At 38.4% G+C, this 26,939-nt stretch overlaps 1 protein-coding gene across 1 annotated transcript in view; it reads left to right on the forward strand.

Annotated features, from left to right (window-relative positions):
• The window catches only part of NPAS3 (neuronal PAS domain protein 3), an 846,484-nt gene that overhangs the window by 401,929 nt on the left and 417,616 nt on the right, over positions 1–26,939 (forward strand). Inside the window, exon 5 of the mRNA XM_077820328.1 lies at positions 16,234–16,316. Coding sequence (XP_077676454.1) covers positions 16,234–16,316 — 83 coding nt within the window. The remainder of the gene's footprint in view (positions 1–16,233; positions 16,317–26,939) is intronic.

Below are 26,939 nucleotides of genomic sequence, written 5' to 3' on the forward strand. Positions count from 1 at the left end.
GGAAATAAGTTCATGTTATTGTTTGGTTTCAGAGTAACAGCCGTGTTAGTCTGTATTCGCAAAAAGAAAAGGAGTATTTATGGCACCTTAGAGACTAACCAATTTATTTGAGCATAAGCTTTCGTGAGCTACGGCTCACTTCATCGATGAAGTCTCTAAGGTGCCACAAATACTCCTTTTCTTATTGTTTGGGTTTCCTCTAATCCTTCTCCTCTTTCACTCTGTGTAAAATGTTCTGATTTTTCCTTTGGGAGGATGAGTTTTAGTTTTCAGTTTATTCTTCTCCTTTCTCTTTATCTATGAGGAAGTCACCCATCTCCTCCTGAGCTCATCACACACAGCCTACATACGTATACCTTTCTCCTGTGTGGACGTCTAATGCTCCATGATCCATTGGGGTCTTCCTCCTCTTCCCTCCCTTCTTACCTCTCTGTCAATGTTGTGCCAGGAAAGGGAGCTGTTCTATGTCAGAATTGTTTTCAGAGTGGGCTGAAATGTTACTTTGCCTTTCATCAGTTCCTTTGGCTCTGCACTTGTAAAAATTGGACTTTCTGGCCAACCCAGTAGCTAAAGTTTGATTCTGGTAACTCTAATGGACACAATCATGTTTAGAAGAGAAGAGAAGCTGATCGTACATTTGCAAATGGCATGGAGTTTGTAATGGAAAGCTTTTGAGTGTGGAAAGAGTTCTCCACCAGCTTTCATTAGTTGGCCGAACCTCTGACTTATCCTTGCATAACACTGCCAGCTGCCACACATTTTTTACTCTTATGTTTAATTGATTTTCATATTATAAAATAAACAAGACGTCATTGTTTGGCATACAGAAACAATTCCAAGGCTTCAAGAACACCATAAAACCAGTAGACACATAATGAAAGATGACAGAATACAAACCTTCTCTCACAAGGTTACTAAAAGAAATAATAAAAAAAAAGATAAGATAAACTATTTCAAACATTAGTCATTAGGACTCCTGAACAACTGCAGAATATATAAATAGGATAGAGGGTGGGGGAAAGGGAAGGAGCATATCATGTATCGAATGTGAACAGTCTTCATTCAAATCTCTCTATATATTGTCACTGAAGCATCACGTTATATTAAATTTCTCAGAAAAAAATCCCATCTATAAAAGGAAAACCATATAAATTGATGACCTTCAGCTGCAAATTTACTGTTTCTACAAAACTATTCCTTTGGCTGGACCAAGTCAGCAAATTAAGAGAAAAGTATAAGAAATTTGGGAATTATAGAGTGCTACAAAGTGTGAACAAAGCATCAAGAATTATTTCAGAAGAATCTTTTGATCTGATAAAACAGAGTTGCTTATAAAAAAGAAAATGTTTCTCTTTTAGTGCATATGTGTAACAAAAATATAAGTTTGGTAGGTGTACATTAAATATAATTTTAGAAAAAAGATCTAAATACATGCTTTGGCAATACAGTTGTTAAGGTCCTAGATAGAAAAAAGAAACTAAGATTACAAAGTATCAATACATCAAAAAAGTGAGAACTAGCCAAATTAAAGACTCAAAATGCGTCTTACAAAGCACATACTTCCTCAAAAGTTCATATGCCCATCTGTGTCCACAGCTGACTCTTCCAACAGCGAGTCTGGAACAACTTCTGAGTTTTTTGACTTCCTTTCCTGAACAAGTATCCCCACTTCCTTTAGAATACAAAGAAAATAAATGTTTGGCTATAATAAGTCATTCAACTTTGATAGGTATGACATGATGTATTTTAAATGCTAAGTCCCACATCTGTTGTTTCACACTAGAAGAGATTTGACACCTTGACATTAAAAATGCAGAGTAGTGAGGGTAAATCACACAGTTGAGGAATTAGCAAACAAAAAGGCGTATTTTCTCTTACAGTAGAAAGGGTCTGTAAGTCAAATTCACTGTTTGAATTAATGACTGCAACTCCATTGAAGTGAACAATGTTGTGCACTCTTAAGGCAATGGTGAATTTGATCCCCAGTTTCTGATTACCAGTCTCACATACTAGTGCAGCAGTTCTGGAATCTTCCAGTCTGCAGACTTTCTCCCCAGAAGTGACCGTGCAGAGATGAAAAAATTGGTTTCCAATTCTTCTGCCATTTTAAAGGATACTGAAACCCATTAACAAGTAAAATGTCAATCTTTGTGGATTCAACATTCTTGAGGAAAAACTTTCTAATTCTGCTTTATCATCACACTCATCCATCTTATACTGTATTTTTTTGTTTTCCTTGAGCAAAGAATTGAATAACATAGCTGTGCAGGAGATTTAGATTTCAACTATTTTTCCTACAGCCCCTCGTAATCTCTGAGAAAACGGTTCTGTTTTCTTACCAGCTACGGAAACAGATTCTTGCAAATTGTCTGAACTCTTGTGCATTAAAAGCTTGATCCACAATCTATTTAAGTCAATGGGAATATTTCCATTAATTGCAGTGGGCTTTTGATCAGACTCCCTGTCTACACACTGCATAACAGTAATTTAATGATTAAACAGCTCTATCTCCCATTTGTGGGGACTCACAATAGGGTGGAGGCAGCTCCTTTGGAAGACCCCATCTTTAGTAGGTATGTTTTAAGGGTGAAAAGGTGTTTCTAAACGGCTATCGTTTGTTCTGAGATATTTTCAGTCCTTGGCAACTTCAGCTTACTGTTCTAGCTCTTATCTGACATACTTAGTGAGAAAAATGAACCAGTTGCAACAGATTTTGAACAGTTTTACAACAATTCTCCCACATGTGGGTTGATTGTCCCTTTAAACTTCTTTCTCTGAGTTAAAATTGCCAAATTCAGAATCATTGTATTTTGCCTACAGCCTCCCTTATCAATGGATAGAAGCGGCAGCTGGAAGACCAGCAAAAATAATTGACTAGTGTCAGAGTCGCTTCTTACCAGAATCCTGGGTTAATTACTCAGTTCAGTTTTGGCAACTGATGCACATACCTTCCCTGAAAATGTTGATTGATTGCTTAGTTGTATCCAGCCTCACTTCATTTACAAACCTCCATTATATCTTTCTCTGGCTGAATCACAAAGAGGATAAAAGGCATAAAGTGTATAAATAAACCAGCTTGCTATGTGCTTCACTGAAGCAACCAAGACTGTAATAGTCGTAAACCCTTCAATTTTGGTTTGCAGCTCACAATAATGTCAATAAAAGTTGTGAATGTTGATTCAGATCATTATATGGCTGTACTGTATGACAGGGTAGTGACTCCTTCTGTTTGAAAAAAAAACGAGGAGTATTTGTGGCACCTTAGAGACTAACAAATTTATTTGGGCATAAGCTTTCATGGGCTAAAACCCACTTCATCTGATGCATGCAGTGGAAAATACAGTAGGAAGATATAAATACATAGAGAACATGAAAGAATGGGTGTTGCCATACCAACTGTAATGAGACCAGTCAATTAAGGTGGGCTATTATCAGCAGGAGGAAAAAAAAACTTTTGTAGTGATCATGAGGATGGCCCATTTCAAACAGTTGACAAGAAGATGTGAGTAACAGTAGGGGAAAAAATTAGCGTGGGGAAATAGTTTTTACTTTGTGTAATGACCCATCCACTCCCAGTCTTTATTCAAGCCTAATTTAATGGTGTCCAGTTTGCAAAACTCCTCAGGTTGGGAGACAGAACAGTCCTTGCCTACAAACAGCTCTCCCACCTGAAGCAAATACTCACCAGCAACCACACACCACACAACAGGACCACTAACCCAGGAACCTAGCCTTGCAACAAAGCCCGTTGCCAACTGTGTCCACATATCTATTCACACCATCATAAGGCCTAATCACATCAGCCACACTATCAGAGGCTCCTTCACCTGCACATCTACCAATGTGATATATGCCATCATGTGCCAGCAATGCCCCTCTGCCATGTACATTGGCCAAACTGGACAGTCTCTACGTAAAAGAATAAATGGACACAAATCAGACATTAAGAATTATAACATTCAAAAACCAGTCAAACGCTTCAACCTCCCTGGTCACTCAATTTCAGACCTAAAAGTTGCAATTCTCCAACAAAATAACTTCAAAAACTGACTCCAATGAGAAACTGCAGAATTGGAATTAATTTGCAAACCGACACCATTAAATGGAAAATATACCAAAAGGCACCATAAGAAACTCTTTTATTTAAAAATCACCCTCAGAAGCTATTTCTTCTGTTATTCAGCTACCATTAACTTTCTTCTTGGCTATTGCATGTGTAAGTGAAGGAGAAACATGAAGTGTCACTGAAGTGAGCATTTAACCTGGCAATGAGAAATCAAAGCCCAACAGTCTTAATCTAAAAGTCATCAACACCCTATGCTAATTTGTTAGTCTCTAAGGTGCCACAAGTACTCCTCGTTTTTTGTTTTTTTTTTGCTGATACAGACTAACACGGCTACCACTCTGAATCCTTCCGTTGGGTTATTTGCTGCCTGTTTACATCATAGCTGGTTTTGAATTGTACTGCTGAGAGCCATCCTACATTCAGTGAGAGCAGTGCTGTGTATTTCTAAATCTTCACTGTGGACCGAAAGCTCATACTGTGAATTAAAAGATAAATATTGCCCATATGATAATGTGCAAAATCCAGTGCTGTTTCAAATGAGGTTGTTGCCCTTCCTTATTGGGATTCTTCATTTCAGTTTCAGTATGGTCATGATGATACGCCAAAGAAAGAAAGTGAACGTACCACAGATGTAAAAAACAGGAATTCTATTGCTATCAGGTGCAATACCTTACTTCCCTTTTGTTGTCATGCAATGTTACATTGTCTTTATTATCATAAAATGAAAAGGCAGGACTGTGAGCATATGATGTGTGTTTCTGTTTTCTGATCTTGACTGCTGAGCTTGCTGCCTAATCCAGTCACATCTAAAGCCGTTAGTTTCTAAAAACATATGCCAATTACTGTTAGAAGAGGGCATGAATATTTTTAAAGAAAACTCAGTAGGCAGTTGCAGCCCTATAATGAATGGCTGGCTTCTTGCCCAGGTATTTTTGAAATGTTCACATTGTTTTAAGGTCGAGATATACTTTGGCGTACAGTGCCTTTTAATGGTAGTACAGCTGTGGTGGCGTACTATATGATAGGCAGTTAACAACGATGTTTTAAATCTTCAAGAATTCCACATATATCAGATAGAAATCCACATCCATCATTCCATGTTAAACTATGGGACGGATGGCATTTTGCAAAGCAGCTTATCCCAGAGTTAACTTTTTTGTTGTTGCAATTTTGATCTGTTAGAGTTGCAGTCTCCAAATATTGTGAATTAAAAGATAAATATTGCCCATATGATAATGCACAGAATCCAATGCTGTCAAAAGATTGAGAGAGGGGAGAAGGGGAATTTGTTTCACCTGGGAGAACCAATCCTGACAACAGAGTTGTATTTAGAGGAGTCAGGTTAGCCGAGCCTGGCTGTGTTTTAGACTTGGTGGAAGCTTGGGAGATGTTGATCACAGCTCTCACGTACTGTAATACACTACTGCCTAATGTATAAAGAGGCATTTGTACTGGCTCCAACGGGAAGCTGCTTGCCCATTCTTTTGGCAGAAGGGAAGACATTGAAATTACCGTGCCAAGAGTCAAAAAAGACAAAGACTGGCGGATGTCACAGAGAGATACTTCCCTTATTTGACTCTCAGAAATTGCTTGCTTCATGTAGATCCAATAGCCTTTGCTCCCCTTGACATACTCGTGACATATAAAAGCCGTGTGGATGGATGGAGTATTAGACTGGAAGTAATAAGGTTGTGCTTGACTTACCTCAGCATTTGTAGCAGATGTTACAAATGTCATGACATGAGCCTTTGGGATCAGACTGGGGGAAAAAACTCAAGACAACAAATGTAGGCCTCTTAGTTTTACCAGCTAGTATAGTCTGACAGTATGTAACACTGACTTGATGTTAATATCGTACCCTCCTTCCCAGAACAGAATCAGTGACACTAGCAATTTGTGTAGCACTGTTGTCAGAAAGGGGTTTTCTTTCCCGAGGAATTTTAATACTGGTTTGAAAATAAAGGCCTTAGACCTGTTATTCCAAACATTCAACTTCTTCTATTTACTTCTGATGTGCACTCCAAAGCCATCACTCATCCTGGGGTTATCATAATGATGTGATTTTGGTCTGGTGTGGCTGAACTTTCCTGTATTTGTGCTTGGACAAATATCCTCAAATTTGAATGCTTATCTGCACATTTGCCAAATTTCCAAACTTCTTAAGGTCCCATCTTTGTCTCCTCCCTGTCTTTTTCTTCACACATCCAGGTGGTATCAAATCTTGTGTTTTCTTCTCTGTGACACTTTCTTAGGCACACATCAGCCAAAACTCTGTTGGAGACCCTTATCTCATCTTGATTACCACAACCAGCTCCCCTAGAACTGCCTTAACATCCACATAATTTTTATTGCCTTTTCCTCCACACTCACCTCTACCTCCCCTGCTCTTCCAACAATGCCCCTCATTCATTTATTTAACTTTTCACTCTGCTTTCTACACTGCCACTTATGTTTGGACCACCCCTCCCTAGACTAAACCATAAAGCCACTTCCCGTATCTCCTTCAGACCTTTCTCAAGACTTAGCTCTGCCATGATTGCTATAAGGAAACATCTAATTAATATTGGACCAAGTTGAGGGATAGGTGGGGTTAGTTGGTACTTACTTTATCTATTTTTAATAGTAGGAAAAAATTGTGAATGTGTATAAAATATATGTGTATAAAATATGTTTTATCGTATCTCTCTCCCTCATACCCTGTTTACATTCCTTGTCCTCTTAGACTGTAAACATTTGGGGACTAGGACAAATCTTCATATACATTTGTACAGCACCTAGCACAATGTTTGGGGAATCTGAGTACTATGGCAGTATAAATATTAAATTGTAATAATAAAACAGAGGATTGTTACCCCACCTTGACACTACCACAGTGCATTTTGCTACCCTTCACTGGACTGATGGCTAGATTGAATACAGGGTAGTTGATCTTTTTGTTGCATTGGCATGGTAATAGCTTTGTTAGCCCTAATTTTGGTTTATTTCAAAGTGTACTGTGTTGCTTACCTCTGAGAATAGCTTTTGGGAATCATAATATCTGAATGTGGTTGTGTTTCATGCACTGAGGATGTTCCTACTGTTTCTATTTCCTGGGAGTTTCCAATAAACTTGCTGGGATTCCAGGAGAATAAAAGACCTTTTCAGCCATTTTTTAACTCAGATTAGTTTTACTCCTTAGCCCCACAAACCCATTTAGGATTTCCTCTCAACTGCCTTCGAACACCTCACCATTTGCTGGAGTTCTGAAGAGTCTATGGACGCCAGCAGCTTTTTCCTGTGGTTCTGTTTAAAGCCACTCTCTGCTACCTCATTCTCTCAGGTTCTGTCATTCCTGAACTAGAAGCTTAGCTTTCTCTCTGAAGAATTTCATCTGTCAAGGACAGGAGTGGGGGTTCTCCCATGAAGAATTTTAATCACCCTATCTGTAACCCTTTTGAAGGAGGCACAATAGTTCCTATAGTAACTACCAGACTGTGGGAGAAAGGCCAGTGCTCCCTCCCCCAGCTACAGATGGAGAACTCTCTCTACTTAGATGACTAGAAATCCTTGAACAGAGAAGCCGTCATCCTTCACAATGAAAAGAAAAAATCTTTGAAATACAGTCTCTAAAATGTATGAATAAGTACAAATTAAAAGAAACCACACACAACTATTTGACTTGTCAAATATTTTAAAATCTTGCATATGTGTGTGTTTAAGGTTTGCATGTCTTTTCATACATAGAACTTTTCATTTTAATTTGAGAAGTTAAAAAAATAAAAGAAAGACATTTGGGGCCTGATCTTGCTCTGCTTATTCAGTGAAAACTCAAGTTGGAGTAATTAGGCCAGGAGGAGACCCATAAAACACATGAAGATTTGTGGTAAAACAACCATTTGAATCGTATTTTTTCTGGCAATTTTGAATCTCAAATGTTTTGAGGTGGGTGAAGAATGCAAGCATACATCTTGGAGGAATGCAAACTTAAAATCTGTTGTCACCAACCCAATTTATGGGATTAAAAGTGATATGATATGTGCCATACCTTTGACAACAGCCTGCTTTAGCCCCTTGTAAGATGTAGAATTGCGAGTAAAATATAATTAAATATTATACAGCTAGACATATTAAAGCAAATCTCATTTGTTAAAGTATTTTAAATATTCATATGAGTTAAATATTTTTAATTCTTGGAGCTTAATGTACTTATGCAGGGTGCCAGATGAGGTATAGGAAAGCAAGTAATAAAACTTACCTGTAGTTTCCATTTTAAATAATACTTTCATACCAAGTTAACAAGTGCATTCTTGACATCTGATCACTTAATCTGCTGAAAGTGCTGGTTTACTTTAACAGCTATGTACTGCAACAGTGTATGCATATTTTACAAAGATGCACACATGACTAGAAGATGGACATCATAGATCATAAGGGTTGGAAGGGACCTCAGGAGGTCATCTAGTCCAACCCCCTGCTCAAAGCAGGACCAATCCCCAATTTTTGCCCCAGATCCCTAAATGGCCCCCTCAAGGATTGAACTCTCAATCCTGGGTTTAGTGGGCTAATGTTCAAACCACTGAGTTATCTCTTCCCCCCCCCCCGATGCATCAGTATGCATCCAGAATGACCAATTAATATACATGAAAATAGATTTTAAATGCCATTGTTAGTGTTTTAAGTTGATTATCATATATCATATTATCATATATGCATTATGCATTTTATATACCGTCATTTTTGACAAATTTGTTCAGATGTTTTATTACTTCGAAGGTTAGTTGGTAATGGTACAGCATTAAAGTTTTCAATAGCTTTACTAAACCAAGATGAAATATTCTGCCATTATGTTACATCCCAGGAGGATCACTACCTTGTGGATGCTCACCAGGCTGCTATGGTAGACACAAATCTTGGATATCCCTCCGGACCATCAATTGCTATGGTTCAGGGTGAGCTGGATCTTTCACCCTGACTTGGTCTCTCCGGGGGCACCTTTTCCAAGTTACAGCCGCATGCCTGTACTTCTCTCAGGACAAAATCTTGTGATCCAACCAGCTTTTAGACTGGGTCCCCAGGTCACAGCACTCTTATTCACAAAGCATGTCTTCAGCAGGTCCAGCTGGACTTCCCTCCAGGACTTGTGACCAGTATGAAAATGCAGTGACAGAGAAAAGCAGTGTCAAAACACAATATTATTTATTTGTCCATAGGAAGATAGGAAACAGAGGAAAAGGGTTAAACATAACAAAAGGCCTATATCCATATTATCCTATATAAACCGTAGCCTTTCCTTGCGTGTGTAGGTAGGCACCACTTTATCCTAGAAAGGGCAAAACAGACTGCATAGCAGGCAAAACAGACTGCACTCCTCCAGCCACTGGCTCTCAGACTGACCCTCTGTCAGTGTTCATATCTCCTTAGAGGTTCAGCTGTAACTACTTCCAAGCACTTTGTTTGAGACTTCCTGCCTGAAAGGCCATGAGGTTTCAAGTTGGCATCTTTCCTCCCATTCTGTGGGTCCAATTGGACTCCTGATTCCACATTATTAGAGGCAAACTTCAAAGGCATTAATGTGTATATTGTCTGCTTGAGTACGAACAGATAGGGCTGTCTTTTTTTTTTTTCCCTGATGATGAAAGCTAACTAAGGGCTGTAAGTCTGCACTGGGGGCTGTAAATTTTAGTCCGTACTGGTGTGTCGTGCACAAACAGGCCTGTGCTGGTGCAACCTAAAAGTTCCCTCTCGCATGTCAGCGTAGTCCCATGCTGAGTTGTATCCATGGTGTTCAGCTGAGTTTGTATTCTGCATGTCTAGCCCATGCTACTCTGGCTATGCCACTGTTTTTAGCACACTACATCAATGAAAGGTAGTGTGATTATGTCAGTACAGATGGGAGGCACACCTCCAGCCCCCAGTGTAGAGATACCTTTTGTTTCATATACTTATATAATAACATTCCCATAGCCAAACCAACATACAGCATTCACAACTGAGTACAGAGCAGTTTCATATCTGTCACATATATCATCCCCTTTTTAGTTAGGGTGACCAGATGTCTGTTTTTTAAAGGAACAGTCCCTTTATTTAAGGAGTATTTAAGCCCTCCTGCAGGAGTCCCGACTTTTTCTTAAAAACAGGCAAATTGTCCCGTATTTCCTCTCCCCGCCACATTAGTACTGGCAAATCCTGCTGCTGGCCGGATTCCTGCTCACCAGCCGCTCGCCCACCAGCTGTGGGGGGGCGGTTCAGTGGCCGACAATGGGGGTGGGTATGCAAGGCTGGTGGCAGGGCGAAGATTTAGCATGCAGGGCCTGCCGCTCCCCCTGCTGGTCCATCAGCATAGCCCCTGCCTCTGGCTGGGCTGACGCCCCAGGAAAGCCCAAGACCCTCCAGCCCGGGGCACTGGCTAGGAGGAGCCAAGCCCTGCATGTACCAAAGACCTGCACAGCGTTAGCATGGGGAAGCCTCTCCACCCCTCAGGTAAGCTCTGGAGTGTGTGGGGGAAGCGATTTCCAGCCTGTTCATGCCCCCACCCTGCAGGCTCCACACTAGTCTCACGGGTAGGGGCTTAGCACCCTCTTCACACACACCCACACCCATACTGGGTCCTGCCCCCAGGGAGTGTGGGGCTGCACCCGCCCCTGCTGACCCACATTTCTGGATGGGTTCTCTGAAGCCCTTGCAGTCAGGTTCGCTGGGCCCTTGTGCACAATGCATCCTTAGGGCTTAACCCCTTCCTGCCTGTGCTGTGGCCAGGGGACAAGAAGTGGCTGGGTTATGTTGGTGGTCAGCAGCAGCCTGGAGGTGTTAGCTGCCTTTCGACACTGTGCGGGAAGGAAGGGACAAGCAGCTTCCAGCCAAAGGGAAGTGAGGGGCGGAGGGGAAGATGAGCTCTGCAAAGACATGGGCCAGGTCATCCCTCCGTCCCCATCCCCCATGGCTGAAAGCAGCTCTCGTCCCTTCCCTGCTGCACAGTGCCAAAAGGTTGCTGCTGGCCACATTCTGGTGTGAACCCTGGCAGAAATCTGGGGGGGGGCATGTGACCCTGTGTGCCCCCCACATGTTGCCTTGGGAAGATGCGGTGTCAGGTATCAGGAGAGGTGGGTCTGTCCCAGGGGCCTAGCCAGACATGGAGGGCAGGGAGGGGAGGGTCAGTTGGTCACACACACACACACACACACACACACACACACACACGTGAGAGCGGTGTATGAGAGTCTGTGTGTCACCTCTCCCTGTGTGAACCCTAAAGCCTTACAGATTAGAAGGTAAATAAAAAGAATCCAGCTATGCGGTGTTTCTTTTTAACAGGGGCTCAGTCAAATTTATGTTAATTTGAACGTTTGTACTGCATAGTTCTGATTGATTGCAGTTGAACTTGCTTGAATATGAGTAATTTTACCAGGAGTCCCGTATTCAGCATAGGGAAATATGGTCACCCTATTTTTAATGCACCCCGGATGGCTCAGCTAAGGGGAAAGGCAGTGGACTGACCCTCCGCCCCACTGCGTGTGCACTGTGTGTGATGGCTATGAAGTTCTTTGTCTCCCCCCCCACACACACGGATTTATTGCATTATGCATTTTATATATAGTCCTTTGTGCCAAATTTGTTCAGGTATTTTATTGCTGTGCTAGTTAGTTGGTTCAGCATTAATTATTTCAGTAGCTTCACTAAACCAAGTAAAAATGCCTCTATTTCCTGAATCCACTAAAGCACTTTACAGTTTGAATCTTCATAATGAAATTTGGAAATCTTGTGAATACTCGAAAACCTGTGATTCTGTAGCCCAAGCTAGTTTTTGAAATATTAAAAATAAGGTACTGTTATGACTGTTTAGTTCTGAGTCCACTCTGCCCTTTCTTAAAAATATAGGGCCAGCTCCTCAGCTCAATGATCAGCTGAGGTTCTCTGATTTAGAAATCCTAGATCCTTTGGACTCGAGGTTTCTTGGAAATTCTATGAAATAACGTGTGCAAACAATTCAACTTTCTATGGTGGCGTTTCCGCTGGGAACCAGTTTAATTAAAGTGATGCTGGTAGATTTCATTCACAAAACAGGTAAGTAACCAGTTTATGCAAATAGATTATTTATTGTAAGATTTGCACCTCACTGAAGCAATTGTCTGTTACCTTATTCATAATGGGCTAGATTAATACTTTGTTTCTAGTCCAGGACACAGGTTGTCATATAACTGCACTGGAACAAGCAAAGCTCCAAAAATGAATTGTGACTCAGAGAGGCACCTCTCTGAGTCAAATTTCGCCCTCACCTTGTATTCCATGACAGGCAGCTGAAGTATGCCACATCAATTGCACTGCCAGATAGAGCATAGTCCCCGCCTGGCACCTAGTCACCACTGCCAAATGAAACATGGGAAGGGTGGAAGAGTGGAAATATGACTTCATCTAGTCTCTTGCTTTTGTCTGTTTGTACCCCAGTCCTTCCTTGTCTGCTTTGTTGTGATAGGAAATAGTGGTGTGTCAGAGAGTGCTTCCCCTGATTGCATCCAGACTCCCTATCCCAGCAAACCCTATATAATTGTGCATGGTGGGTGGAGGATGGCTTAGTCACCTGCACGACTGCAAAGTAGTAGGTTATAATCGAAGACATAATACGTTGTTTTATTTTGCTCTGCTCTTTGAGCATCCTATATCTAATGTAGATTTTTAAAAGTAGCGTCTTTAAATTGGGCAATCAGATAAAGGGAATAAGGCTGTAGATTGGGTTTAATAAGTGACCCATTCAGCACACGTGAGTCTACTCTGTTACGGGACTGCCAAATTGCATAAGAAACCCATCATGTTTCTGAAATGTTACAATCTGATATACCCTGGTATACTAAAGTATTATTTTTCTGATGCAGATGAACAGCATGAAATCTACTGCTTGAGGCTGGAAAAAGTAAAATATTGAGTCAATGAAAGCAGAACAGTGAGGAAAATAGCATTGTATTCTATTTTCTGGAATTATCAAAACATTACTGTCTCGTTCCTCAAAATGCCAAAATGATAATGAGGGTACAAAGAAAGAATAAAGTGCAAGTTAAGAAGTACATATTTAAGATCTATTCAGTTACCAATAATGCTAGCATTGGAGCTTGGCTACCAGAGGCCATAATGGTTTCCTGTTTAACATATTTATGTTGGTTGTAAAATTAGGACCTGTCATTATAGCCCCACATCACCTGCATAAGGGCAAAACACATAAATCAAGAGGCGTTCCAGCGCCATAAAAATGACATTGAACTGAATGGCATGAAACACGTACAATATATTTATGTACATGGATACCATGTACCAAGACACACGTGTGGATTTTTAGTGGATTTGATTGACAAGTATTAAAGGTATGACTATCGAGTACAGTTTGCATTTGCACACGTCAGCTTACTTATATTGGAGTATTTTAATTTGAACTTTGAAACTGAAAGGATCTAAAGTGCAAAAGGACAGATGAGCTGTTACTAAAAAGGCTTCTGAATCACAGATATTGCTTTAAAACTCCACATGCAGATCATTTACTGATTTCTGTTTGATCATATCCATACACCTTATTCAAGTTATGTCATATGCATGCTGAACAACCATCACGTGCAACTAACACTGTAGAACTGGAAGCAATAATCAGTAAATCATCTACATTTAAAAATATGCCAGTGGATTTTAGGGAGTGGTGTATAGAAATAGAACATTAATCAGAAAAAATATCTGAGTGGTGATGTCTTTAGGCTTGGTGTGAAAAATAAATCACAGTCTAGTTGAAAGAAAGAGAACCAGTTAAGTTTTGTTTGTTTGTTTTAAACAATGATCATATAAAAAGAAGAAACAATGCTTAAGGAAAACCTGTAGATTTTTCCCACTTGGTTTCTGGTAAACCATAAATGAAATGGCTAGATTGTGTGCAGTACTTACCAATAGTAATCATAGTGAGAACACTGATAACCTTTACAATGCTGTATATTTTACTCTATCTATAATTAAAACTAAAGTTTCCCAAACAAACATGGCTGCACGTCCTATTCACGCTAACTACTCAGGGCATTTCAGGGGGTAGGGCAAGCTAGATGGATTGGATCGTCTCTAAATATGAGCCTGTGTGTGGAGGACTGCGGGAGGAGTTAAAGAATAAGAGCCATGAGTAGGGAAAGAAGACCGGTTCATTTGCAGACGCAGTATTCCTAAAGAATTTACAATGCTTTGAATTTTGTCCCTAAATCATATACTTGATCAAAATCCTGCAAATTACAGGCATTAATGTGGCTATGGGAAAAAGAGAGAAAAAAGCTTTGATGAGTAAAGCTATTCAGGGTCAGAGAAGTGGGGGTCAGTTTGTGGAATGAAAACCAAAAATAAATTGATTAGTAAGAAACTAAGTCAAGTACAAGTATAATATTGATGTGACATATCTCTTCAGCTATTGTATGGAGTAAAAGTGCATAACTGATTATGACATAAAAATCTATTGTCTCAATTCAGTGTGTAATGAAAGAATCTGGGAAAACCCCATGCATTTGTTTTTAGCTGTTTTTATGTATGGTCTTGGTTTCCTTTCAGAGAGTAGATGAAGATGACATGGAAATATTAGATTTGGAGCAGTAACCATTTGTAACTGTTATAGGCTGTTGCCTGAATCTATTAACAATGAAGTCATTGTGTGTCCAGTATAAATAGTTTAGAATTTCCTGCAAGGAAATTACATGAAGCATCAGTAAGGAGTGACATTAAACTTATAAGTCAACATCCCTGTCATTACTTGACGTATACCTTTGTGTGCAGATATCAGATTTGGCACCTGATATCACTGAAAACTCCGACAAATTGTTGATCTAAAATTAGATTTCATTGGACAATTGATAATCAGCCTGCTAACAAATTAGCCTGTTCAGTAACAGCTTTGGACTACTCTGTTGGTCTAGTACTCTATATTTGTTGTTACCAATTACAAACTTTATCCCTGAGGTTGCTTGGCTAAATACATTGAGTTAGATTATGTCTTCAAGGCACTGTGGTGTGTAGAGATGCAACACTGTCTCTTGTGCTCCAGAGGCACCTTTCCATCAGGGTCTTAGATGTGAATATGTGAACATGTCTGCCTTCTGCAAGGGGGGAGGGGAGTCTCCTTAACCCATCTCCCCTCTTTCCACCTCCCTTGTCCCCAATTACCTCAAGCAGAGCTAGACGTAAAACAAAAAGCTCTATATCTACAGTAGGTTACTTCCTCCGCTGCTTAGCTGTGTTTAGGCATCTATTACTGTCTTCTTGTTCCTGGCACACCATATGAAGTCGAGATTAACGAAAGTTCTACTGTTTGATTTCTTGATTTTTCTCTTATTTTAGTCATCATTGCCTTTGAAATCATAGCTGCAAGTTATTCCCTTTCTATTTTTAAAACTATTAATTTTAACAAATAGCATGGAGATTGCTGTTTGAAGACACAGCAGTTACCTTGGTATCTGGGATATTGCAATATTTCCTTATACTTACCATAGGAAATAGTTTTGATGCCTCAGATATCATAGTGAGGAAATTGTTTGCAAATGGTGACTGTTTCAGGCACTTCCGTCCTTCAATTCATTTTCAAATGAAGGAGGTAGCATGTTCAGAAAGACATCTTTCTTATCTTTACAATTATGGAGTAATTTTTGGTTTTTGTCTGCACATTTGGGTGCACATGCGTTATATTTAGCATCTTCTACTTTAATATTTCTTATTTTTTACCACACCTGGTCCATAGTCTCAGCAATATGAACAAAGAAACTTCTGTCGGGACTTGGGCCATATTTGTATAGCTGGGTGGTTCTCAATCTATTTACCAGCTCTCTATATGTTATGTGGGCCACATCCACACAATATATATGCTACCTGCATGACCCTGAGGGTGTCACATGGGCTGCAGCTGTGTGCTGATTGGGCCACAGGTTGAGAGCTGTTAGTATTGCATGTTCATTTTCATAGTTCCCAGGCACTTTAGCAGTTTTGAAAAGAATAATATTAAGCCACAAAATTCAAATCACTGAAAGTTATAAGGTGATTTTACTTACTATAGTGCAAGGCAAAGTTGTAATTAACACTAGTGGTGTTTAAAAATACAAGAGTCCATGTCTATAGTATCTTTCCAGTGGTGTAATCAGGGATACAGTGTGACTGAATGTGCAGACATTGGAACATAATTGTTTTTTATTCAGTTATAGGTGCGCAGCGCAGGAGAAGCCCCAGTGCCCTTGCCATTGAAGTATTTGAATCACATTTGGGAAGTCACATTTTACAGGTAAAAATAATGGCTTTACCAAAATAATCAACATAACTAGACAGTAACAATATGTAATATTTCTGCCAATTATTTGAAGCTGTTGTTATCAGGACTTACATTTGTGAGATTTTTTTATGGATTCAATTTTTTTCTTTTTAGAAAGTCTCTGAGTGAGAGAAATTTAATGAGAGAGGGAGGGCAAGTATTCTTTGTGCTGTAGTACTTTAGATGAATCACGCTATGTAGTTATATTGGACTGTGCAGTAACTGTTGCTCACAGAATTACCATGTGTGTATAAAACACTATTTTGTGTAAATAATTTGATTCTTGTTAAGTGTCCTGTTCAGATTTAGATTTTCTTTTCTCATTTTGGGTTACAAACACCATTTCACTTCCCCCACCCACAATTGTCATGACTCTAATAGTTTGAATTACAAAAATCTTCATAGAGAAGAAATAACAGCATGTCTTCCAGGTCTTAGTAGTAAATGAGATAAGAATAATTTGATTTTTCCCAAAGTATTTTATGACACTGTACAGTAGCTTTATGTGAAAAAGATTAGGTTGAACAGAAATGATGTGATAGAGACATTCATGTATGTTATGTGTTTTGTTTTGTCAGGTGATTCCACAAAACATTTTTTAGGTTTTAGTTATCAGAGATGGAGTAGAAGCAGGTAACAAAGGCCACAGCAACAAAATGGGGAGTGTTTTGTCAATGTAGACTAAACAAACAAACAAAAAGCCTTATGGAAATAAGAAACCTGCTGTGCATATGGTCTTTTCTAACTGCAGCACTAAATAACTGCTGTTATTTAGCAGAAATTTCTGCTTCTCAATCCAAGTATGCAGCATGGAATATTGTCTTTTGATATGCAAGAGAGGCAAGTTAGGATACTATAATGAGAAATATTTCACTTCATCTGAAACAATTGAGAGGTATTTCTCTGTACTACCACAGCAGTAGCTTTCAAAGGAGCTATGGGTAATCTCCAGGTTTTCATACCTTTCTGCAGTTAGCTAAATGTAAAATGGTAACAAAGATAATTCTAGCAAAACATAAAATTTACCACTGGAATGAATTTCCTTTAAGTGCAAAAATTTTGAATGAAGTGATTTAATTATTTGTGTGTCCTTGGCAGAGGTCTAAGTTCAAGGTTTTAATGTTGTAAGCAAATACTTATATTATGGTTACTGTACCAAAGATGGTAAATGTGCACCACTGAGTTTTGCATAATAGACACAAATGCTGTTGTGCTGTCTTACAGATATAACAAAACAATACAGAAAAAGAATAAATAAGCAGCAGTTTTGTGATGTTTGAGTTTGTGTAATTTGTCAGCATGCTGCTATGAATATATAAATACATACTATATACATAAAGGTATGCTTTTTACAGTATGTATTTCTAGTAATATCCAGATAAAACCTCATTGAAATTGATTTGTATCCAGTTTTAGACCAGATGTCGATCATGACCTTATAATATGCATATAATTCATTCTGTTATTTGAGGTCTATCACACTACAACCTTATAAGCTATTTGGAATGTAAATTTTTCAATCACTGAATGGCTAAGAAGCTTTCATCATTTTTTTATCTGCTTAAAGCAGATTTCCTTTTTATTTTTGATTCTCCCTCCCCCCCCAACTAATACATAGAGGATGTAAGAGCTATCAAACAGATAGCAAGAAATCACTGCAGCATGTGTACATGGTTTTCAGTCTGAGTCACCATAAATTCCATATTGAATATCTGTTGAGGTGTGGCCTTTTCAAAGAGGGTGTTGGTCTTTCTAAATTGCTTCCATTAATCTTTAGAAGAATTGATAGAAGAAAGTTCTAGGGTGACATTTAAAAGAGAATAGATTGTGGATGATGGATAAAGAGCTCAGTGAACTTATAATGGATGTAAGTTAGTCATAATATGTTAAAAATCTTCTCTCGCTTTAGCAGGCTAAAATGTATAAAACAACACTCAGTAAGAGATTATAGGGAGAGCACTGAAATACAGTAGTTGCAGGAATCTCAGAATATCACCTTGTGATGTCATTGGTAGAAGCACCTTGTGATGTCATTGGAAAAGCACTCCAGAAGGTCGGAATACTAGTAATGACGTCACAAACCCAACTAGAGTCTCCTCCAATGGAATGCTGCTCTAACAATTATTGCTTTGGGGGGCACTACTTCTAGAAATGACATTCAAAGCAATATTGTGGTAACTGTTATTTGAGAAAGCAGCAAAAAGTCCTTTGGCACCTCATAGACTAACAGACGTATTGGAGCATAAGCTTTCGTGGGTGAATACCCACTTCGTTGGATGCATTCACCCACGAAAGCTTATGCTCCAATACGTCTGTTAGTCTATAAGGTGCCACAGGACTCTTTGCCGCTTTTACAGATCCAGACTAACACGGCTACCCCCCTGATATTTGTTATTTGAGTGAGAGAGATGAACGGAGAAATACATGCCAACCTGCAAAAAGTACTGTATTGCGGGAGTACCCATATTTTTCAGAATCTGTTATATAAGGATTAATAGTTAATCTATTCAGTGCCCTTTATAATTAATATTTTAAAGTCCTGGCTAAAAGTAAATTCAGAAATTAAAGAGACTTTTTCTAATACTTTTGTTATTTCAAAGTTTATTAACAGACACATGAGAACCACAATATAAAGTCTATATTTTAAAAATGTACATAGTTTGTTTATAGTGATGTTATAAAAATAGAAATGGAGCAACATCTTGTGACATTTTAAATCTTGATTCTAGAAGCAAGTACTCTCAGTCAATCATGTCAAAAATTTCCAAGCCACAGCCAATTGCAGTATATCATACTGAAGAGATGATTCCCACGGTCGGTTTATGGCCAAAGGAAGCTACGCACAATGTGCTCATGGAAAAAAAAGGAAATACCCCAAATATTATTATAGCAGTAGCCTCACAATCAGAAAAGAATCTTTCAGACATTATCCAATTAAAACACCTGGATGAAGAAATAGTGGGAATGCCTTGAATAGAATTGAAGCCAGATAATTAGAGTTGCCCATTAATTATTAGCAAGACTTCATTATACTCCACGTTCATCTTATGCATGAGAGTAGCTTTATAATGAGGTTAGGCGGCAATGAAAAATATCTTAAATTTTACCTCTGTAGTGTATTTTTTATTTCATTATAAGTTCAATGAAAAAACATTGATTTCTGTTATCTCTTATTGGCAAACTTTAGCTCAAGCAAGACTTAAAAGTTAAGATGATATGCTCAGTTTATATCTCTTGATACTTTCTTTCACTTCTTAACTATTGAGGATTAAGAAAAGGGGTCAGTGACCCCATATTCTTCATATAATCAAGAATGATCAGGAAATGTAGAACTAAATATAGAGAAAAGGGAAAGTTAGTGAATATATTTGCATATGCAAATTAGCTTAATTGATACTGCTTGCCTCTACAGGGATTTTTCATTACAAACTGGAGTGCTACATTGTTCAGCTCATATTGAGTAATTTAGTAACTAATGAGACCAGTTTGCACTAATTTGCATATGATAAATGAGCTTAATTGCAGTAAATAACTTGGAGGCATAATTACTTAATTTTCCTGTGTTGCACGGCTTTTAAGTTCACGTATGAACAACTCAAGATAATTTTGCATATTTAAATTAGTTGCTTTTAAAATATCTTGAACAAAAAAGAACGCACCTTAGGATTTGAACTGTAAAACAATTGAAAGTAAAGTTTACAGTATTTTCAGTTAAAATTTAGATAAGTTCTTAAACATGTGTTTTGTTTTATTGTTTTTTTATGCCAAGCTCTTACCAAAGTAGATATATTTGGTATTAAACACTCTGCAGTAAGCGTTAAATATAAGATTTGGAAAGAAAGATTCCAGTAACAATAATAACAGCAACTTTGTATCTAAATTGCAGTGATTCTTACTGACTGTATACTCCTGTATATAAGAGCAGTCACTTTTAAAAATTGAAGTCAGTGCTGTGGAAGTGCCAGATTGACTGGTCAGCAACTGCAGTTTTTTAATGGTGCATTAAATTACCGTACACAATTGCACAGGCAGTGCTTGTGTTAGATTCTACAAACTGCTGTACTGACCCCAGTCATGCCCCCATTATTTGCAGGTGGAGTGGAATTTTACTGATGTCTCCATCCTGTGCTGAAAAATGGCTCAGCTACTTTCTCAACAGCATTCGCTCCTTTCCTCAGGGCTTACAGAAGGTGGTCTGGGAATTTTTACATTGTCCTCATACCACCCTTGAAAAAATCAGAAAAACAGAAATCCACTTCAGATTGTGCCTCACCATAAGAGCTGGAAATTCCTCTTTCCTTCCTCTAAGGGTCGTCCTCATGATGTTTCTGGTCAACTGTGTCTCCTTGGCAGCATGGCTTAGAAGGAGACACACTGTCAAGGACCAAATCCAGAGCTAGTTGGGACTTGTGATGCTGCGGAAACTTTATGTGTTAGTCCCTGGTCTCCTGTGGATTGGATGGGGATCTGCTTTGTTTTTGTGCATGCTCCGTGACCTTTTCTGAACTAGGGAAACTCCAATCCTTTCGTGGAATGGTAGAGGAGAAATTTCCACAAGTAATTCTTAGTGGAGATTTACTCTTCTTTCGCTCCATTCTATAGGATCTCACAGGGGATTGGGGCCATTGAGTTTACTTCAGCTTTTCTGCTTTTAAAAACTCAAAACAACACAAAATCCACCCATGGATATAAGAAGTCTGCTGCATTGCTGATAACATTTTACACAATTTACATTAAATTACATATTTTCATGGAGAAACTAAGAGCCATATATGCTTTGTTCTTGATTCACAAATACAGTGCCCAGAAAACCCATTTGTCAGCAAGTATGTGAGAATGTAGTACAAACAAATCTGTGTGGTCTAATAAAGGGTACTTTCTTGACTCTTAAATTTATTCTGTTTGTTGCCAAATGTAGGGGTACACTTGTAATGAAATCCTTTAGTACCTGCTTTAAAAAACATACTTATAATCCAGAAAAATCTTTTCAATTTTGTAAAATGCCCCTTGTTGTTTTTTATGTTTGTAAAGAGAATATAAACATTAGTCTTTGTAATAAATGCAATACAGTAATAGTAGTATGTAACAGTATTAATGTAGTGTTTGTGACATTCTGAGTTACTGATCTTTAGAGTTGGCCAGTTATTCATTTTGAATAATGTCCTGTGCGAATTTAACATTCCTTGCTATTTGAAAATTACTCAGAAACTATTCCTGATACATATGGGTTTAGTTGCTATTAATAAATATTCACCAAATAGTTTGCACAAAATGGTTTTTGATCGGGGTTGATTGTGAACTTTTTGCCAGCTAATTACAGTGACTATTGAATTTTATTATTCATACTGTGTAGTTGCTCACCCAAGTCACATAGGATAACATTTTCAAAAGCAGCTAAGTTCCACTTTCAGAAGTGACTTAGGCACCTGTGAGGTTGAGATTCATTGAAAGACAATGGGACTGAGGTTCCTAAGTATCTAAGTCAGTTTTGAAAAAGGGACTTAACCTCCTGTATAACTAAGGTCCTTTGGAAAATGTTACCTATGATCTTGTTTTTACTTCTTGACTGGTTGATTGAGACTTTTTAAACAGGAGAAAAAACAAATAATAAATAATGAGTTACAAACTTATATTATGAATTTTTGGGTAAATATTCATTTGGGCTAAATTTTGTGAAGCTGTTGGGATTCATTTACACTTTCATGAATGGCCAGCAGTTCTCAGAATACTCGCTAACATCAATAATAGCATGAATAGTAACAAACTGAATGATTTATCAAATTGTTTTTTTTTCATATTTAACCAGTTCTGCTGCAATTTTAACTGAAAACTGTTATGAAAAATTTTCCTGTCTACTTCCAAAGGATGCAACATCTTTTGTCCTGTTGTAGAAACACATGCCATCATATACACAAAGGAAGAAAAATGTACAGAATTTGTAGGAAGCTACCAGATCACCAAAGAGTTTTCTGTATATGGTAATAGGTGTTGGTTTTCCATTTCTATTTCTATTTCTGCAGCGTCGTTATTGCACGAATAGGAGCACAGTGACATCCATCAAGCATGGTAGATTCAAAAGTTGGAAAGAGTTCACTATTTTTTTCTCACTACAATATGTTATAACTTTTTTAATGTATTGATATTTATTTATAATAATCACCAACACTATAAAAAGATAATGACACTATTTGTTCTCATGACTAAGGTGTCTTGAAGTTAACAGGTTAACTGGAGAGTATGCTGGTAAAGTTTTTTCATGCATTGTAAGCATGTATTGGGTGTGTAACCAATTTAGTTTGTGCAAAACTTGTGACTCTTTACTCTTAAAGTCAGAGGAAAGATCAGGGAGCGGAGCGGCTCTTCTACTTTTTCAGGTAATGAAAGATGGTACAGGTGTTACACATAGTTAATAAAGTAGTTTGGAAACAAAAAATGTTTCCCTTGAGTAGAAACAAGCGGTGATATTTAGTCACATGAGTAGGAAGACTGCTAAGAGTTAAAATTGGCAAAACAGGATGAATGATCATTATTGAATAAGACAATAAGAAGCACTTAATTTTTGTTCAGCCACAAATGTTTAAATATTATAAAAGTTTGGGGAGTTTTAAAATGGATAAAACATACTTCATGGTTATTCATTTTAAGTAGGAAAATACATATAAATTGGCATCAAGTGCATAGGTGATCTTGGAGCTCGACGGGTGGCAGGGCACATTTCCAATCTTCTCAGAGATTCCTATTAGGGCACTGCGCCCTACCTGACCTGAGAGCTGGAAGAGAGAAGAAACAGATAGTAAGGTGTTGGAGTGCTGTAAAATTTTAGTGAAAAGATTCCTCTTCTCATGTCCTATTTTCAACAACTTTAAGTATTATATAATGAGGTAAACTCTGTACAACACCACTTAGGATAGCAACAGTGACATGAGACTAAAGGTGAAGAAGCAGCAGGTGGTAGTCCTGGAATATATTGATGATTATGCCATTCTAGAAAGCATATTAACTGAAAAGAGTCTACTTCTGGCTTGGAAATGTGTGGACAAGAAATGGCAATTGCTAATGATGTCAGTGGTGCAATATGTAAGTATAAAAGGTGACAGTTCAGTTTCTTATAGAGCTGTACTGGATTAAGTGGACAGGTTGTTAACAGATCTATGTTAGCATATGGCATAGGGAGGAAATGTGGTGAAGTGTACAAAATTTTAGTCACACTTATTAAACATTTGGGGCAGAGTTCTGGACTTGCTGAAAGAAAGGAGGGTGAGGAAGTAGAATGATTGTCTGGCTATACGGAAAGAAGGACAGGACACATTTGACATGGGTTTAATCAGGTTGCAACTTTATTATTAGATGTCTGAGACTACCTGGCAGATAAAAGTGTTCAGTACAGGTAATCCCATGTTTATTCCATAATTATCCGGCTGGGCTTTCACCAGATCCCCCTCTTTTTCCATCCAGGGCCTCAAGCAAATCCATTGCTGGGACCTTACCATCCACACCCACACCCCCTCATAGGAGGGTTAAGGTGGGTTATAAGAATGGAGTCCCTAACTGCCCCCCATTCGTTCCTTTAATGAACACCTCAACAGTTTTCATCTCCCCCCCGCCCCCCCTTCCCGTCTCCCCCAGCCATAAAGCATTGTTCCCTTAATTCGGCCAGCCAGCCAAATACCCCTCACCCCCTCTTAAAGGTGCAGGGCAGTCATTACTGTTGACATTCAACATTGCAGATTAAAGTTATGTATCAGTTGTTAAAATAAAATGGAATTCAAAGGATGAAGGTTGTTGTAGTTTAAACCAGTCAATGAAATGGTTTTTAACGGTGTTTTGGCAGTTAAGAGGCATTCATTGTGTGATCAAATGGAATACACAGGTGACAAGGTAGATTGGAGAAGAGGATTAAAGATGGCATAGGCCTCCAAGGGGGAGTGATTTCAAAAGACACATCCTCTACTTTATACATTTTAATTATGAATTGGACCCTCATCTTTGTCACACATAATTCACTGTTATCAGACTTGTTCCTTTGTCCAAATAATATCCAAAGCTTTCAGGGGTGAAGCTGAAGGAGACACAGGTTGAGCTCATAGAGATATAATCCAAGAAGTAACAGACTGTGAGAGAAAGGAGTTGCATAGGGGGAAAAAAAAGTAGACTGGCAGAAAAAACTAAAAACTTCTCTACACCCCTGCAAAAACCTTTAAAAACCCCTGCAGTTAATCTAGAATACCTGGTAACAAAACACAATTTAGGCATAATAGGCCCTTCTGAAGAATGATGGGATCACAATAATGCATGGGATGCAGTATTAGATTAATATAAATTTAGCGAGGAGAGGGTGTAGTATCATACTAGAGAAAAAACAAGTAAAAACTGATTTGAAGAAAATGAAATTTCCAACTGGGTGGAAAGAATCTGTACAGTTACAAATCCATAATTCTAAGAATAGAAATGTGATAGGTTAGATTATATCATGGGCAACTGGATCTGAGAAGAAATGGGTGCTCATTGTTGAGAAAAAGAGAGAGACCATGTGATCTACTGAAACAATAATATCATATGACAGCAACTGTCCAGATATAACTGCTCAAAAGTCACATCAGGGCACAGTTTAAAGGCAGGACTATGGGACTAATACCTGTAGTGTTATGAAAAAGTTAGTAGGATCTCAAAAAACTACAGAAGATCAATATTTCAGTTGTACAATATGTCTTTGTTGGAATAGGACAATTTCAGTAACAATATTCTGCCTTAGATTCAAGGATGCATAGTATTTCATTTTTTTCCAGGGATGAGTATTTAATACCTACATTGGAGTCTGTCCAGGGTTGGTCACAAGACTCGTCTAGCAGACAAGCCACAAAACAGTCAGAAAAACAGCTGACTCTCTAGCACTGATTTTAAGTGGTACAGCTGTTCCACTGGCGGAGAAAGACATGGGGCTTCCAGACACTACTGTAATATAAGTAGTAATAAATAAATATAATAATGAGTAAACGTAACTGTACTCACTGGGCTGAGTTCTGTGATCACTTAAACTGGTGTAAATCCAGAGCAATTCCACGAAGGCTATGAAGCCATTCTGGAGATTAGACAGAAGTTGGCTAAATATATTTCATTTTCTTAAAGAGAACTAGGAACTAAAGGCTAGTTCTGAATCTGAAACGGCTAAACACATTTGCACAGGCATTGCTGTTTAAAATTGAGACCTCAGATCCTTGATCCGAAATACATGACAAGAGGACTTCCTGTGTTCAGAGACTTGAAAGGTGCTAATTTACATATTCCAAGTTGTCCCAATCACAATAAGTGCATTAGATTGGACCCAGAAAGGTAATGCTTTCAATGCAAAGCTATATCAAAGATATGGCATCTTAACAGTAGCTGCCCAAAGGGGTGTGTATTAAGAGGAGACCAAGGGGGAAAAGGGATATATGTATATATAAAAAATCAAATATCAAATTGTTTTGCAATTGAAGCTTGAAGCAACACACTTAAATGTGCATTTTATATGGCACTATAATACATGTAGTTTCATTTAATAAAGAAATATTTGATCTGAGCTGGATACAGCATACCGTACTGTGTCATTTCATTCCTGAGAAAGTATTTGAGGGAAATGACATATCTCAGCACTGTTTGTTGACTGTTTTGTTGTCACCTGCTGAGTGTTGTCATTTCCATAGCCAGTGGGCTGTATTGAATCAGACAGAAGGAATAGGTCATTAACAGAAATGGAGTACTTTCTGCAGCCTGTAGAGGTTGAAGGAGGAATTTTTTTTCCTGCTACATCAACAAAACTGTGTTTAATAGAGTCTTCATTCAGCTATGATTTGGGGGTTAGCCCTGTTTTCAGCTGAAGTAATGCATGGGTTCTCCAAAAAGAGCCATATCTTGAATGGAGATCGTAAAGGTCCAGATGGGGACAATTAAAATGTCTTGATTTCTAGAAATCATGGGGGTTTGTCCCCTCCCCCTCTCCTTCCCCTGGCACCAATCACATATTCACTGGGGGTAAGAAGGCTCTCAATTTTATATAAATTAATAGAAAAAAGGTTTTAAAAGGAAAACATATTTTTATTTATATACTGTGACTATAAACAATGGCATTTGTCTCCACTTAGCAGAAACTACCAGTAATACAGATCCAAAGTTGACTGCATTGCTCCTTTCAGACCCAGTGGAGAAAAACCTAGAAATAATCTTTAGGTGGTCTTTAATTGGTGTAGTATCATTTTTTCAAATATCCTGTTTTGGGTGCATATCAGTGCACAGTGGATTAGACTGGTACAAGCATCCTTCTGTTTTCCTTTTTTTTCCTTTTTAATGTTTGTAAGATGTGCATTTGTTTGTTTCTTCACATGTCTAAAATGCATGTACACACTATTGATACAGGGCTGGATTAAGGTAATCCAGGATTCTTCTTCGATTGATTGCTCATGTGCATTCCAATAGGTGTATGCGTGTGTCGCGTGCATGATCGTCGGAAGGTTTTTTCCGTTAGCAGTACTCATCGGGTCGGCAGTGGAGACCCCTGGAGTGGTGCCTTTATGGCAGTGTACATAGGTCCCTGCCGACCCGCTGCCTGCTCAGTTCCTT

Source organism: Eretmochelys imbricata, chromosome 6, assembly GCF_965152235.1.
Source record: "Eretmochelys imbricata isolate rEreImb1 chromosome 6, rEreImb1.hap1, whole genome shotgun sequence".
NCBI lineage: Eukaryota > Metazoa > Chordata > Testudines > Cheloniidae > Eretmochelys > Eretmochelys imbricata.